At 44.4% G+C, this 15647-nt stretch overlaps 1 protein-coding gene across 1 annotated transcript in view; it reads left to right on the top strand.

Moving 5' to 3' along the window:
- Window positions 1–15647, top strand: part of LOC111972462 (exostosin-1) — a 246135-nt gene that overhangs the window by 221082 nt on the left and 9406 nt on the right. The window contains exons 9-10 of the mRNA XM_070446558.1: window positions 11771–11859; window position 12371. Of these exons, the coding sequence (XP_070302659.1) occupies window positions 11771–11859; window position 12371 (90 nt within the window). The remainder of the gene's footprint in view (window positions 1–11770; window positions 11860–12370; window positions 12372–15647) is intronic.

Below are 15647 nucleotides of genomic sequence, written 5' to 3'. Positions count from 1 at the left end.
CAAATCTCTCTCTTTCTTCAGTCAAATCTCTCTCTCGCTCTTCAGTCAAATCTCTCTCTCGCTCTTCAGTCAAATCTCTCTCTCGCTCTCTCTCTCTCTCTCTCTCTCTCTCTCTCTCTGTCTGTCTGTCTGTGTGTGTCTCCGTCTCACACACAAATACACACACGCACACCCGCAGTGTGTTTCATACCCAAGCAGCAGCCCAGCTCTTGTACTAACACAGAGTAGTGCTGACTGCAGCCCTCTCCATTCTGCCCCATAGAGGCAGGAGCAGAACCCTAAAACCCTATGGGCAGCTCCCTTAATTGATTCTGTTTATTCCCATGTAGTAAACACAGCAATGGAGAAAAATGTGTTTCCACTATAACAATAAACAGCTTTTCTAAAAGGCATCTATGTGCCCCTAATTACTCACTCTGAGTATTGTAGCCTAACAAGACAGCTGCTCCAGAGTAGTAATTCTCTGCAGCTCTCTCCCCAAACAATAAAAGCTTTGCGTGTTGAAACGTTCACATCACACTGAATCAGAGTGCTGCCTGGAGACAGAGTAATAGCTAACGGCAGATGTGTTCCATGTACTGCTGTTGTGCATCTTTTCTTGTCCCTCGTGTAATCTGAGAAATAAAGGAAAGTAATTGTATTAAAAATAAATTAAAATGCCTTTGTATGGCGTGTTCAATGGAACAAAGTAATTGTATGTTAGTCAGGGCGGCTGTGTATCTAGAGGCTTTTATTATCTGGTGTGTCCTTAATGGTTTACATCTCATCAAGGCCTGCATACTCTTTAAACAATTAGGCTGTGTTTTCCTAAATACATGTCACCTATTTATTTAGCATGAGGACTAGAGGCTCATGAGTTATTACGCAGTAACCTAGACCCCATTTATTGTGTTTTCGGTCCTATACTCGCCATTGCACTGTTCATTTTTAGCAAGCTACAGATGTAGGATCTTAATTTGATCAATGTTGCAAGAGAGCTTTCCTGCAATGCAGGAAATGTTAAACGTGTAGTGTATTTGAGGTTTATAAAGGCTTCTGAAGTTTGTAATTTCCACTTAGAAATTTCAGGCTCGATTTTTCCCTTACGAAAAATGTCCATTAATTATAATCCACATAATAATTCACATTTCCTGTAATTCAGGATAATTTTTCTGCTGTAGCAAACTGGCTCAAATTAAGATCCTACATCTGTAGTGTGAAAAGCAGGGGCATCATTTTCATGCTGCTGCATGAATGCATTGTGTGATAGACAAGGGAAAACACAGGCTGCTGTGAAAGGGCCTTGATGAACCACAGGCCCTCTCCTCTCCGTCGTAATCTATCATTCTCTTTTATCTTTTTTTTTCTCCCCTCCATCATTCTTTTATTTCAATGGAGAGACTGCGGCTCCATAGTACACGCTAATCAGCCATGAGTAGAGGTCACCGGCACCATTCAATTAAAATCCAACCTATTATGTTATCGATTTTTCCTCTGTGTTTCTATCCTCAGGAAAGTAACACATCTAACAATAGGTCCCCTCATCTTTTTCCTTCAAGTTGGTTTCAATTTGAAGGCTAATTAAGTTGACCCGCATCCGTGCCATGGATCACATTATATCCAGCTGACATTAAATCACAATCCTTACTCTCGGTAGACCTGCCACTCACTCCCAGGGCCTGACGGCTTGGAGTTAAGCCCTTCACTGACGTGTGTGTGTGTGTGGGGGGGGGGGGGGGGGGGGGGTCTGATTCTGTGTGTGCGTGAGATCTCCACAGTAGCATCTCCACAGCTGTGTGTGGGTGGCTGGCTGAGTGTGCTCCTCTCCTGCGATGTGACGCCTCAAGAAGGGCTCACTGTCTCATTAGCACCTCTCCATCTCCCCATCCTCGTCAGATAGCTATTTTCATCACCTGCTAAATTCATACACAGCCTGGATCACAAGATGTCTCATCAGAAGGGAACATGGCTAATAAGAACAGATAAAGAAATTAGGTGAAACGTCCAAGTGTTAGATCTACTGCAAAGCGTTGAATCGTTGCGTTGGAGTCCAATGCTTTTGAACACTGCCAGTTTCTCTTCAACTAAAACTTGATCCTCAGAATCAATTCAGTCCATTCATTTATATTTGCGTTAAATGTCGGCGGGCAGAGTTCAGAATTGACTGAATTGTGTCATTAGGCTTCTCATTACTCATCAATATTTCTTATATTGTTCACATTTTATAAATTCACAAAATGTCTTATCACCTAACCATGCAATCAAATCAAGCTGTAGGTTACGTGTGAGGAATAATGGCACTTGATTGCACTTTGAATGCAAATTTGTTTGTTTTTTAAGTATCCTGAAAGTGGAGGAAATCTATTTATATTGCCGAAAAGCATGCCTACATGCTAAACTATCTCACTACACTTCCCCTTAAACTCCAATCAGAGTCTGTGTAAACAGCAGTGGTGAAGGAGATGGGTTTCTGTGGGCCTGTTAGGGTTTCTGGGTCATGGGTCAGGTTGAGGTTATCCCTGGTCTGTACTCTATGGTGGTGTCTCTGGCTCCCTGGGCCCCTGAGGTGGGTGTCTAATGATCCATAATGCATTGAGGTCAGAGGAGGCCAGAACACACAGTCTCCCAGGCAGGCTAGACACAGGGTGAGAGAGAGAGACTGGTCAGACTAAGGGCCACTAGCAAACAGATGACAAAGACACTTGATTTGTGGCTTTATATTTAGCCATAACTTCAAAATTGTTTATTTGGGATTTTTATCAAACATAATGCAATTTTAGTTTACAAAAATGCGATGCATATTTAATCTCAGATTATTCTACTTTTTTTTATGTATCTTTACCCCACTATGACAGCACTTGAAGTACATTTTATAAAGAGATGGGCTATGACAAAAATGAATCTCAGAAATGATACTTGAGCCATTGAAATACTTTTCTCTGCTGAGCTTCGAACTTTGACTATGAGTGTGCCAGGCATCAAATCGGATTAACCCATAAAGAAAATAATTGAAAAGCCTCTAAAGATTGGCCTTGAAGTAGCAGGAGTCAATAGAGATGAGAATGATGCCACATCTTCACCAGGTGACTCAGAGATACATCAATTTATATCTGCCTAGGGGAGAAATCCATTGACACAGACCAGAGAGAGAGGAGATGGAGAGAGAGAGGAGATGGAGAGAGAGAGGAGATGGAGAGATATATGCAGGCAGCTCCTCGGCACCTGTTGCACCAGTTGAGGTACGATTGACCTGACTGAGCCGATCAGCTATCATGCTATCATGCGATAGATCCGTCGGCCGAGATCTAGTCATGCTCGTCCTCGCCGAATGACTCACGTGATTCGACTTCGCCAGCTGACCTCTTCTCCTCTCCATCTACGACTGTACGTCCATCGTCGAGACAATCTAAGAGAGAGGACGCATGGTCTCTCCTACTCGAATACTCTCGCTCGTCGTGCATGGTCACTCTCTACCTCGGTATCCATGGCTAGGAGACGCTCTGGCGGAGGAGAGATGTGCTTCTCCATCGAGAGTCCTCTCTCGGAGCTTACCATCTCCTCTCTCCAGATGGATCTGAGTGTGACCTTGATTGAGGATGACTGGATGTCAGCATCCCTCGCTCTCCAGTCCTCGCGCGCTCGCAGATTGCTGAGGAGATCTGCGAGAGGCGCAGCGAGCAGAGCAGCGCCGCCGCACCCCGCCCAGCGATGGCTGGCACGCGAGCCCCAGAGGACTCCCCCACGCTCGCCCGAGCGGCCACCCAGAGAAGATGGCGAGGAGAGAGAAGGATAGCGAGGAAGAGAGAAGGGAAAGGTGGAGAGGAAAGGAAAGGAGAGGAGAGAGAGAGGAAATGAGAATGAGAGAGGAGAGAGAGGAGAGAGGAAAGGAAAGGGGAGAGGAGAAAAGAGGAGGGAGGAACAAGGGGAGAGGAGAGGAGAGAGAGGAAAGGAAATGAGGGGGGAGAGAGAGAGAGGAAAGGAGAGGAGAGAGGAGAAGAGGAAAGGAGAGGAGAGGAAAGTAAAGGAGAGAGAGAGCGAGCTCAGAACCTGTCTCAGTGGGACCAGTTAAAGCAGCCCTGGGGCAAGGACGAAGGACGGTGGGCCCTGGGACAGAGGAGGCGGAGAGGGACAGACACGGGGGATGAGAAGGAGAGAGAGAGATGGGCAGAGTGGAGGACAAACAGTCCCTGAAGATGTGTATTGGAATCAGAGTTCCAGAGTATATAGAGATCTGAAGGCAGAGCTGTGGGTGAAACAGAGGGGTGAGCAATATTACAACAACAACAACAGCTGGCCTGACATCCAGAGCAGTGTGTAACCATCACAACATGGGGATGGGGAAATTAGAGCAATAAGTACATTATACTGAGTATGGTAATTGTCAATGCAGAACTAAATGAATCCACTGTTGTGAATAGTGTGTTGATAATTTTTACCTCTAATTACTGAGGGAGTTTTGTTTGAGAGTGCTTTTTTAAAATGTTATTTAATTTTTTCCTTTATTTAACCAGGTAGGCAAGTTGAGAACAAGTTCTCATTTACAACTGCGACCTGGCAAAGATAAAGCAAAGCAGTTCGACACATAACAACACAGAGGTACACATGGAGTAAAACAAACATACAGCCAATAATACAGTAGAAAAATAAGTCTATATACAATGTGAGCAAATGAAGGGAGGTAAGGCAATAAATAGGCCACGGTGGCAAAGTAAATACACTGGAATGGTAGATTTGACAGATGAGTGTGCAAAGTAGAAATACTGGGGTGCAAAGGAGCAAAATAAATAAATAAATACATTAGGGGAAGAGGTAGTTGTTTGGGCTATTTATAGATGGGCTATGTACAGGTGCAGTGATCTGTGAGCAGCTGGTGCTGCAAGCTAGTGAGGGAGATAAGTGTTTCCAGTTTCAGAGATTTTTGTAGTTCGTTCCAGTCAATGGCAGCAGAGAACTGGAAGGAGAGGCGGCCAAAGGAGGAATTGGCTTTGGGGGTGACACGTGAGATATACCTGCTGGAATGTGTGCTACGGGTGGGTGCTGCTATGGTGACCAGCGAGCAGAGATAAGGCGGGACATTACCTAGCAGGGTCTTGTAGATGACCTGGAGCCAGTGGGTTTGGCGACGAGTATGAAGCGAGGGCCAGCCAACGAGAGCGTACAGATCGCAGTGGTGGGTAGTATATGGGGCTTTGGTGACAAAACGGATGGCACTGTGATAAACTGCATCCAATTTGTTGAGTAGGGTGTTTGAGGCTATTTTGTAAATGACATCGCCAAAGTCGAGGATCGGTAAGATGATCAGTTTTACGAGGGTATGTTTGGCAGCATGGGTGAAGGATGCTTTGTTGCGAAATAGGAAGCCAATTCTAGAATTAACTTTGGATTGGAGATGTTTTATGTGAGTCTGGAAGGAGAGTTTACAGTCTAACCAGACACCTAGGTATTTGTAGTTGTCCACATATTCTAAGTCAGAACCGTCCAGAGTAGTGATGCTGGACGAGCGGGCAGGTGCAGGCAGCGATCGGTTGAAGAGCATGCATTTAGTTTTACTTGTATTTAAGAGCAGTTGGAGGCCACGGAAGGAGAGTTGTATGGCATTGAAGCTCGTCTGGAGGGTTAACAGTGTCCAGAGAAGGGCCAGAAGTATACAGAATGGTGTCGTCTGCGTAGAGGTGGATCAGAGACTCACCAGCAGCAAGAGCGACATCATTGATGTATACAGAGAAGAGAGTCGGCCCAAGAATTGAACCCTGTGGCACCCCCATAAAGACTGCCAGAGGCCCGGACCGGTGGGATTCGAAATGGTCGGTGATCTGTTTGTTAACTTGGCTTTCGAAGACCTTAGAAAGGCAGGGTAGGATAGATATAGGTCTGTAGCAGTTTGGGTCAAGAGTGTCCCCCCCCTTTGAAGAGGGGGATGACCGCAGCTGCTTTCCAATCTTTGGGAATCTCAGACGACACGAAAGAGAGATTGAACAGGCTAGTAATAGGGGTTGCAACAATTTTGGCAGATCATTTTAGAAAGAAAGGGTCCAGATCGTCTAGCCCGGCTGATTTGTGGGGGTCCAGATTTTGCAGCTCTTTCAGAACATCAGCTGACTGGATTTGGGAGAAGGAGAAATGGGGAAGGCTTGGGTGAGTTGCTGTGGGGGGTGCAGTGCTGTTGACCGGGATAGGGGTAGCCAGGTGGACAGCATGGCCAGCCGTAGAAAAATGCTTATTGAAATTCTCAATTATAGTGGATTTATCGGTGGTGACAGTGTTTCCTAGCCTCAATGCAGTGGGCAGCGGGGAGGAGGTGCTCTTATTCTCCATGGACTTTACAGTGTCCCAGAACTTTTTTGAGTTAGTGTTGCAGGAAGCAAATTTCTGCTTGAAAAAGCTAGCCTTGGCTTTTCTAACTGCCTGTGTATATTGGTTTCTAACTTCCCTGAAAAGTTGCATTTCACAGGGGCTGTTAGATGCTAATGCAGAATGCCACAGGATGTTTTTGTGTTGGTTAAGGGCAGTCAGGTCTGGAGAGAACCAAGGGCTGTATCTGTTCCTGGTTCTACATTTCTTGAATGGGGCATGCTTATTTAAGATGGTGAGGAAGGCATTTTTAAAGAATAACCAGGCATCCTCTACTGACGGGATGAGTTCAATATCCTTCCAGGATACCCGGGCCAGGTCGATTAGAAAGGCCTGCTCGCTGAAGTGTTTCAGGGAGCGTTTGATAGTGATGAGTGGAGGTCGTTTGACCGCTGACCCATTACGGATGCAGGCAATGAGGCAGTGATCGCTAAGATCTTGGTTGAAAACAGCAGAGGTGAATTTAGAGGGCAAGTTGGTTAGGATGATATCTATGAGGGTGCCCATGTTTACAGCTTTGGGGTTGTACCTGGTAGGTTCATTGATCATTTGTGTGAGATTGAGGGCATCAAGCTTAGATTGTAGGATGGCCGGGGTGTTAAGCATGTCACAGTGTAGGTCACCTAGCAGCACGAGCTCTGAAGATAGATGTGGGGCAATCAGTTCACATATGGTATCCAGAGCACAGCTGGGGGCAGAGGGTGGTCTATAGCAGGCGGCAACGGTGAGAGACTTGTTTTTAGAGAGTTCTATCTTGTCTGAAAATGTTCTATCTTGTCTGAAAATGTTGTAGTTAGGGATGGAGATTTCAAAGTTATTGTTGGTCTTCCTAAGCCAGGATTCAGACACGGCTAAGACATCCGGGTTGGCAGAGTGTGCTAAAGCAGTGAATAAAACAAACTTAGGGAGGAGGGTTCTCATGTTAACATGCATGAAACCAAGGCTTTTACGGTTACAGAAGTCATCAAAAGAGAGCGCCTGCGGAATAGGAGTGGACCTAGGCACTGCAGGGCCTGGATTCACCTCTACATCGCCAGAGGAACAGAGGAGGAGTAGGATAAGGGTACGGCTAAAAGCTATGAGAATTGAACGTCTAGGACGTCCGGAACAAAGAGTAAAAGGAGCAGGTTTCTGGGGGCGATTAAAATAGATTCAAGGTATAGTGTACAGACAAAGGTATGGTAGGATGTGAATACAGTGGAGGTTAACCTAGGCATTGAGTGATGATGAAAGAGATATTGTCTCTAGAAACATCATTGAAACCAGGTGATGTCATCGCATGTGTGGGTGGTGGAACTGAAGGGTTTGATAAGGTATAATGAGCAGAGCTAGAGGCTCTACAGTGAAATAAGCCAATAAACACTATTCAGAACAGCAATGGACAAGGCATATTGACATTAAGGAGAGGCATGCTTAGCCAAGTGATCATAAGGGTCCAGTGAGTAGTGAGGTTGGTTGGGGTCACGGTGATTCAGAAAGCTAGCCGAGCCATGGGTAGCAAGCTAGCAGAAGATGGAGGTCTGTTTTTAGCCACCCCGGGCATTTCCGTCGGTAGATTAGTGGGGTTCCGTGTGGTAGAGGGGACCAATCCAATTGTCAAAATAGTTATAGTTATAGTGGCCCAAGAAGATTGTTCGATAGACCTGTTCAGATAGCAGCCGATATGCTCAAAACAGCTAACAATTAGCGGGCCGCAGTTAGCAGATGGGCGTTCAGGTTACGTCGGGATGTAGGGGCCAGTTGAATAACTCCCTCGGGCAGATAAGTATTCCAGTCGAATAACTCCCTCGGGCAGATAAGTATTCCAGTCGTGAAGGTCCGGTGGGGCTCCGCATCGGCAGTAAAACGGGTCCGGATAGGTGATTGTAGCCCAGGAGTGGCTGATGGAACTCTTCAGCTGGCTAGCTCCGGGATAATTGGTGTTTGCTCCGGAATCGACGTTAGCAAATAGTCACTCGGATAGCAGTCAGTTAGCTGCAAGATCCAGGTGTAAATGTCCAGAGCTTGCGGTAGAAATCCGGGGATATGGAAAGAAAATAGGTCAGGTATGCTCTGGTCTGAGTCGCGTTGTACAAAACTGGTGATAGCTTTCCGAGCTAAAGGATAGCTGATGACCGCTAGCCGTAGTTAGCTGAATACTAATGTTAGCTAGTGAGCTGGCTATCTTCTGTTGTGGATTTCAGATACAAGATGAATAATACTTTTGTGGAAAAACTGATCCGCACCACATTTGGTGAGGCGGGTTGCAGGAGAGTGTTTTGAAGTTGAGTTTTTAGAAAAAAATATATAAAAAGATATGCGAGGAAAAAGATAAAAAGATATCAAATATATATACACGGGACAAGATGAGGACAAAGGACATCTGACTGCTACGCCATCTTGGATATCAATTTAGTTTAGTTTAGTTTAGCTTTAGTGAGTGTCCTCCAGGCTTTACTCTGAAAAACGCTGTGAAATCCATACAGTATTACTGGCATGCTGATAGACAAACTGTAAACTTATTGACATTAAAGGAATCCATGTCATGTAGAATCTTTTCAAATTTGTCCCTGTTCAATTGATGAAATGATTCTCAACTAAAGAGTCATACTCATTTCACATTGTGATATTTGCTGTTAATTTCTATTTTGAGCAAATATATTTGCCCTTGGATATCCGAGTTCCTGTTTCCACACAGGGAATCTAATTAGCYCGTAATAGCAATGGATTCATTAGGATTTCGCGAGAGGACTTTGAGTCTCTGAACATGGAGCTATTAAAGCTGGAGTCCCCTTATTCCTCGTTTATAGAAATACACTTAAATAATAAAAATCCTCTAATTATGAGTCAATAGCAGTATTACAGCGATCTCTGTGAAGCCTGTGTTTAGTGTAATGGATTAGGGCATCCACATCGTATTTGCCCGGCCTGCAGATCGATAGTTCCTACAGAATAGGGTGATCCCGTAAAACTGTGGTTGGAAGAATTAGCATAGAAATATTCATTCCTCATGTAAAATGGATTTGCAGTCCCATGAGGGTTAACGCTGCAGCCCAAGTATTTTATTAAACGGGTTTTATTCAATCAAGCCCCCAAGCACAGAAGACAGATAGGATAAATATACATCATTCATATTTAACATGACAGTCTGAAAACATAAGATATAGTTGGCAAATCCCGGAGAACAAGATCAACGGCTTCCTCTACCTCTTCAGAAAATAATATCCTCACTCACGATTCATCTGAGCACTCTTATGAATACCAAACCGATTCTATGCACAGATATAGCCTTTTTTTTAAATCTTAAAAAAAAAAAAAAATGTTACCCCCTTTTCGTGGTATCCAATTGTTAGTAATTACTATCTTGTCTCATCGCTACAACACCCGTACGGGCTCGGGAGAGCCGAAAGTCGAAAGCCATGCGTCCTCCGAAACACAACCCAACCAAGCCGCACTGCTTCTTAACACAGCGCGCCTCCAACCCGGAAGCCAGCCGCACCAATGTGTCGGAGGAAACACCGTGCACCTGGCTACCTTGGTTAGCGCACACTGCGCCCGGCCCGCCACAGGAGTCGCTGGTGCGCGATGAGACAAGGATATCCCTACCGGCCAAACCCTCCCTAACCCGGACGACGCTAGGCCAATTGTACGTCGCCCCACGGACCTCCCGGTCGCGGCCGGCTGCGACAGAGCCTGGGCGCGAACCCAGAGTCTCTGGTGGCACAGCTAGCGCTGCGATGCAGTGCCCTAGACCACTGCGCCACCCGGGAGGCCAGATATAGCCTTTTATGAGCTAACCTATATAGTGGAGCTACCTATCAGAAGAAGCAACCCCCCCCCCCCCACACCCTTCTTTCTCAGGAACGTCGTCTTGTTACTTGATTGTGTATCGTTGTCATTGAGAGTCAGGTCTGATTGCTGTCATTCATCCCAAGGGCCCTCCACAGCTGATAAATGGCTGATTACTGAGTGTATAATAGTTATACTGAAAGCCTGTACTTTGCCACTCTGTCTCTCTCAATATGTTCCTACGAGAGCTTTTTACCACACGACTCCTAAACGACTCTTAAAGTAACCAAATGCTCCTCGTTTAATCAAGCCCTCAGCTGCTAAATGATTTTTCAATAGGCCCCATGAAGGGCTCTCCTGAGCCAGGAGGCTCAGCTCCGTGCTATGTGGCCATGCCAGCGGTACGCTGTCACTATTATCCTGCTATGACACACCAGGCAGGGGTAGTTAAAGCGAATAGGAAATAATGTTGCATTGAAAAGGGCCCATTAAGCCGAGGTGATGTGAGTCCACAGCACCTCGAGTCATCCGCTGCCGCTGCAAAATAATGACAAGAGGCCCTGTCGAAAGCGCGGCCAGGCCCACTTGCTCTTGAGCAGCCAACCCGAGGCGAGGCTAATCTCCAAGTCAACAGGTTCCTATCAATAACTTTCTGATTTGATGAATGAGGCAGCAGCCAGTGAAGTTCAGGAGGGAGAGAGAGGGCGGTATTAACCCCTTAAGCTTGGTGTCAAGAGCATTGCAGGCAGGCAGGCAGGCAGGGGGAGTTTTAGTGAAGATGCATCACACCACACACTCTGGCTGGCAGCCTCCCAGAGAGAGAGACAGTGAAGAGGATTACCCTGAGATCCCTCTCAGGAGGCCACTGCTGACAGTTCACTTCTGCGATGTGTGTGTTCCCTAATATTATAGGACATACTTTGCAGCAGGCAATCTACCAATAACGCTGGCCGCAGAGAGAGAAACAGCCATCAGTCGTTTCAAATAGAAACACCGTCAATAACAGGAGATATAGTGGAGGCATTTTATTCATAATATGTCATATTATTGCAAATACATTTTTCCATTGTGTACCTACACTGTTATTGCAATGTATTTATTAGTAGGACATGTGTTATTGTGAAGTGGTTCTTTGGGCAGAAGATACTGCCAGGCAATTGTGGTGTTTTTAATATCTCATTGGCCTTCACCCACATACTCAACAGAACAAGGTTTTTCATCCAATAATCAGAGCAATATTTCCTCCTTAAAATGAATAGTCCTTCAATAATAGAGTCTTTCCAGAAGTAGCCTACAGAGGAGTGGAATGTGAGGCCCGAAATAGCAAAGATTGGCCTTCTATGGATGAGCTGTTACGGAGAGCTAAAGAAATGCAATTATGTTTCAAACAGAGAAGAAGGTTAAGGTTACTCTCTGGGTGCGTCAGGATGAATTGATTAAATGGTTTGCTCTTCTTTTCACCCAGCATGAAAACGTGACTCCACTCGAACAGTTTCTAGCCAAGCCCGTTCAAACATACTGCACCTGAAATACTTCACCATAGTGATTGAATAGGTCCCCACACAGTCAGAGGTGCTGACATCCGAGCCAGTGGATGGATTGTTGGAGTTTGCGACTGTAGCAATTGACCACATCTCTCCCTCTTTCCCCCTCTCCCCCCCCCCCCCCCCAGACAATGAGCAGTCGCTTTTCCCCCCATGACGTCATCCTCACAGATGCTGTCCTCAGTCTGGACGAGGACTCCGTCTTGTCGACCAATGAGTAGGGCAGGAATTACTTAATATTCCCTCTCTGTCTCCCTATTCTACCTGGGGCTTTAACGTTCAAAGACCAGATTCAATCCATCCTCATCTAGCAATGTTATGCAGTATCTTACCCATGCACTCTTCTTATTGTGAGAACTGGAAGGTAACTGTGAGGGGAGTCTACCTGGTAGTACAAGTAGAATTTTATAGTACCCAAAAACATTCTCTGATTTCATTTGATAATGGGGGGGGAAAAGCTAGGCTGGCTTGAGTCCCAAGCCTGTGTGTGAAAATTAGCCAACAATTAACATTGTATGATCAGCTTCAGCGTTTCGTGTCTCTTATCTGACATTGACATCCACAACAACACCAACTGGTGAGATTTAGCAGCATCTGAAGAAGTAACAGAACTTCCAGACAGTTTCTTGGAAGTAGTCCCTCTCCCAGGGGAGTGGAGATGAACACCAACCGACCTCCTTCATCTTCAAAGCAACTCCTTGTTTTGTTTGTAGTCTGTTGTTATGCAGAGTGCCGTGTCGCTCTGCTTGTTGCTACGCTGTGCTCCGTCTCTGTGCCTGCATGTTGTTCCTGTTAATTCTCATTTCTGCTATTCAATTAGTCTCTGTATAATATTTGCACATTGCAGAATCAGCAAAGCGCTAAAGCTCTTTTTAATTGCTTGTTCCCATATAATTTGATCAGGAATTAATATTACTCCGTTAGAACATGGCCAAATGGAGTATCTCAGACTCAAAGTTGGCTCTTTCAGAGTAACTGCTCTGGCCTAATGTTCAAACTGGCATTGGGGCTGCACTCTACAGAGAAAGTCAACGCTGGTAACATGACCTACGGTAGAGGAAACAAGACAGAGGGAGGTGAAACATGGTGACAGGTTATATTAGTAGATCAAGTCTGTGGTCCAGGTGGATGCCCACCCTTAACACTAACCATTCACGGTAAAGTGTAAATCATCCTCTCTAACTAAAACATCTCAGACCTTTGGAGCCACGGGGATGTCTTGCCTCATAGGAGGCTGTTGAGGGGAGGACGGCTTATAATAATGTCTGGAACTGAGCAAATGGACTGGGTTCAAACACATGGAAACCATGTGTTTGATGTATTTGATACTGTTCCAGCCCGTCCTCCCCAATTAAGGTGCCAACAACCTGTCTTGCCTTATCTGATAAATTCCACCCTTGTGTTTCTCCATGAAACAGTATCAGTGAAATGGTCTGGTATCTTGTCTCCAAGTTTCTATCGCCCTATTGATTTTACATTGCATGTTATATTGATGAGGTAATTTCAACACACCTTGTCCATGAGAGAAATCCCTGCAATGGAGTTCATTTCTCAAGCATTGCGTAATAACCAATTTATCTCTCGTGGTCGGGACGGATTGATTGCCCCTCTAAAGGAAATTTGCTGTATTTAAGATTCCTGTTATTGAGTCACTGACTGGCAACATCTTGAACGAGGGTCTTTTTCTCCTGATGATTTCATTATCCGGATGCAGTTAGCTAAAGGATCTTCCCATGCTGTGAAATGCAAATTCGGTGACCATGGTGCCAATTCAAAAAACATGTATTCACCATCTGTCCTGGAATGAGAAACTAATGAAAGCCCAAGTTGTTTCAAGCAATCAGGAGGTTTGTGAAACCTATTACCTCTCCGGCATGCTAGTCTCTGCGATGATCATTAGACTGTCAAACCATGAAGTCACAGTTTGATTAAGCTTCACGTCTTTGAAGGGGAAAAAGGGCGAGAGTGGCTCATTTTGCTGGCAGTTGTAAAAAAAACACTAAATGAACCAAAGCAGCAGTTGCCTCTCAGTGTGAAGATTATGTTATTTTTCTTTTTATCAAAAGTTTCAAACATTTGCAGAGTTCTTTTGGCTGAGCCCTTGGAAATGTTGACGTTGTTTGTGTGTGACACAATGTACAAGTTGGATTTGCAGGGTTTTATTGTGTTACAAATATTGAACTTGTTAAATCAAGCTCATTAGGAAATCCATTGTTTTCTTCATCAAATTGGAGTCTTGGTGGTTGAGTGATAATAGTTTCCTGCACCTGCTGCTTTCCATTCTAAGCACATGTTGTATTATTTCGGTGTGTGTAAATACAATGTCTGCTGTGAATCTAATTAAGAAAAGGTTCTGCTTTGGGAAATGTAACATTTCAAAACTGACCAACATGTCGGTGTGATGATTACGTTCCACATGTATTTCCGTCAGACCTTTTTGACACATGATGGACAGACAGACAGACACAGAAGGCTATGTTTCTCTTTCTGGGCTAGTTCACCCCATCCAATTCCTGCATTAAGAATGAGACCATCTAAAAGCTAGAGCCCCAACAAGGCTTTAATGAAGATGTTTCATGCAGGTGAAAGGGAAGGGTTTTGCCAATAAACACCTTTCAGACCGCGGCTATCCAAATTTGAAGCTCCCATAAGATTTCAGTGAGTTAAGACCTAATCCTTAGTGAATTGTGAGTCTTATCATCGTATAAGAGACCTGCAAAATATAATTTATCTATTTGAGATTTTATTAATTGCACCAAGACAATCTTCACCTTCCAAGAGGATCCACTTAAATTGTATCGCGGTGCAAGATTACAGAACGGATGTTACAAAAGTTTTATGAGGTTATTTTAGAAAAAAGACGAATCCTACAGATGTCTGTCGAAAAAGTCAAGAACCAGTCACATGCAAATCCCTCATCTGCTTAATAATCTGTCTCAGTAATTGCCCTTTAAACATTGAAAGCATCTTAATTGAAAATAACTGAAATGTGAGCGAGTAGAGCATTTTTAATGGGACTTTTCATATTACAATAACTACATAGAACAGTGACAGGACAGAATTCATAATTGCATTGCTTCAACTCATTAATCACATGATTATGCTTTAAGAGAGGATACGGTGTGGAATATGAATGTTCCTATCATGACACTGTCTGGCTGCCCATGAGAGAGCAGGGCACCGATAACAGTAAAACAGTCAGCCCGTCAAATGTTCTCCAGGGATCCAGTGGAACATATCGACTGTGGATATGAATGAATGGAACATAACACAACGACATGATCTTTGTCATTTAACAAGATCTAATGTCACAAGTTTACTTTCCTTCAGATCATGAGAACTCAATACTAGTGAATATGCTGGAAACCAAATGCTGCATGTCTTTCTTTCCTATATGACTATACACTCTTAGAAAAAAAGGTGCTATCAAGAACCTAAGGGCTATTCGCTGTCCCCATAGGAGTACCCTTTGAAGAAACCTTTTTTTGTTCCAGGTAGGACCCTTTCCACAGAGGGTTCTACATGGAACCCAAAAGGGTTCTCCAATGGGGACAGCCGAAGAACCCTTTTGGAACCCTTTTTTCTAAGAGTGTACTTTTCTATTATTTAATAACATATCACATCAAATGCCACAGGTAATTGATATGCCGGTAGAGATTTGTGATGTAGACTCTTAGCAAGCCTTATTCAGAAACCATCTTATGTATTAAATGGGATTAATGTATGTTGCCCTTGGAAAGTCTTTCTGCAAGGATAGCATTTCCCCTCTGCGTATGTCATTAATCTCCGTCCCTATTTCCAATCCATAATTAACTAAGACACATTGTGAATGTGCCAAATCAGTCTGTCACAAAGGATGCGAGGCACAATCAGGGCATTATAAGAGCGTAATTCCAAAAGGCAAAATTATTTGCATGATATCATAAATCCTGCACTGAGGTAATGTCTAACTCGGCGATTAATCAAATGCTACATTAAGAAAGATGTTTCCAACCTTTTTCTCAG

This window comes from Salvelinus sp. IW2-2015, linkage group LG14 (genome assembly GCF_002910315.2).
Source record: "Salvelinus sp. IW2-2015 linkage group LG14, ASM291031v2, whole genome shotgun sequence".
Taxonomy (NCBI): domain Eukaryota; kingdom Metazoa; phylum Chordata; class Actinopteri; order Salmoniformes; family Salmonidae; genus Salvelinus; species Salvelinus sp. IW2-2015.
This window is presented reverse-complemented; position numbering and strand designations above follow the sequence as displayed.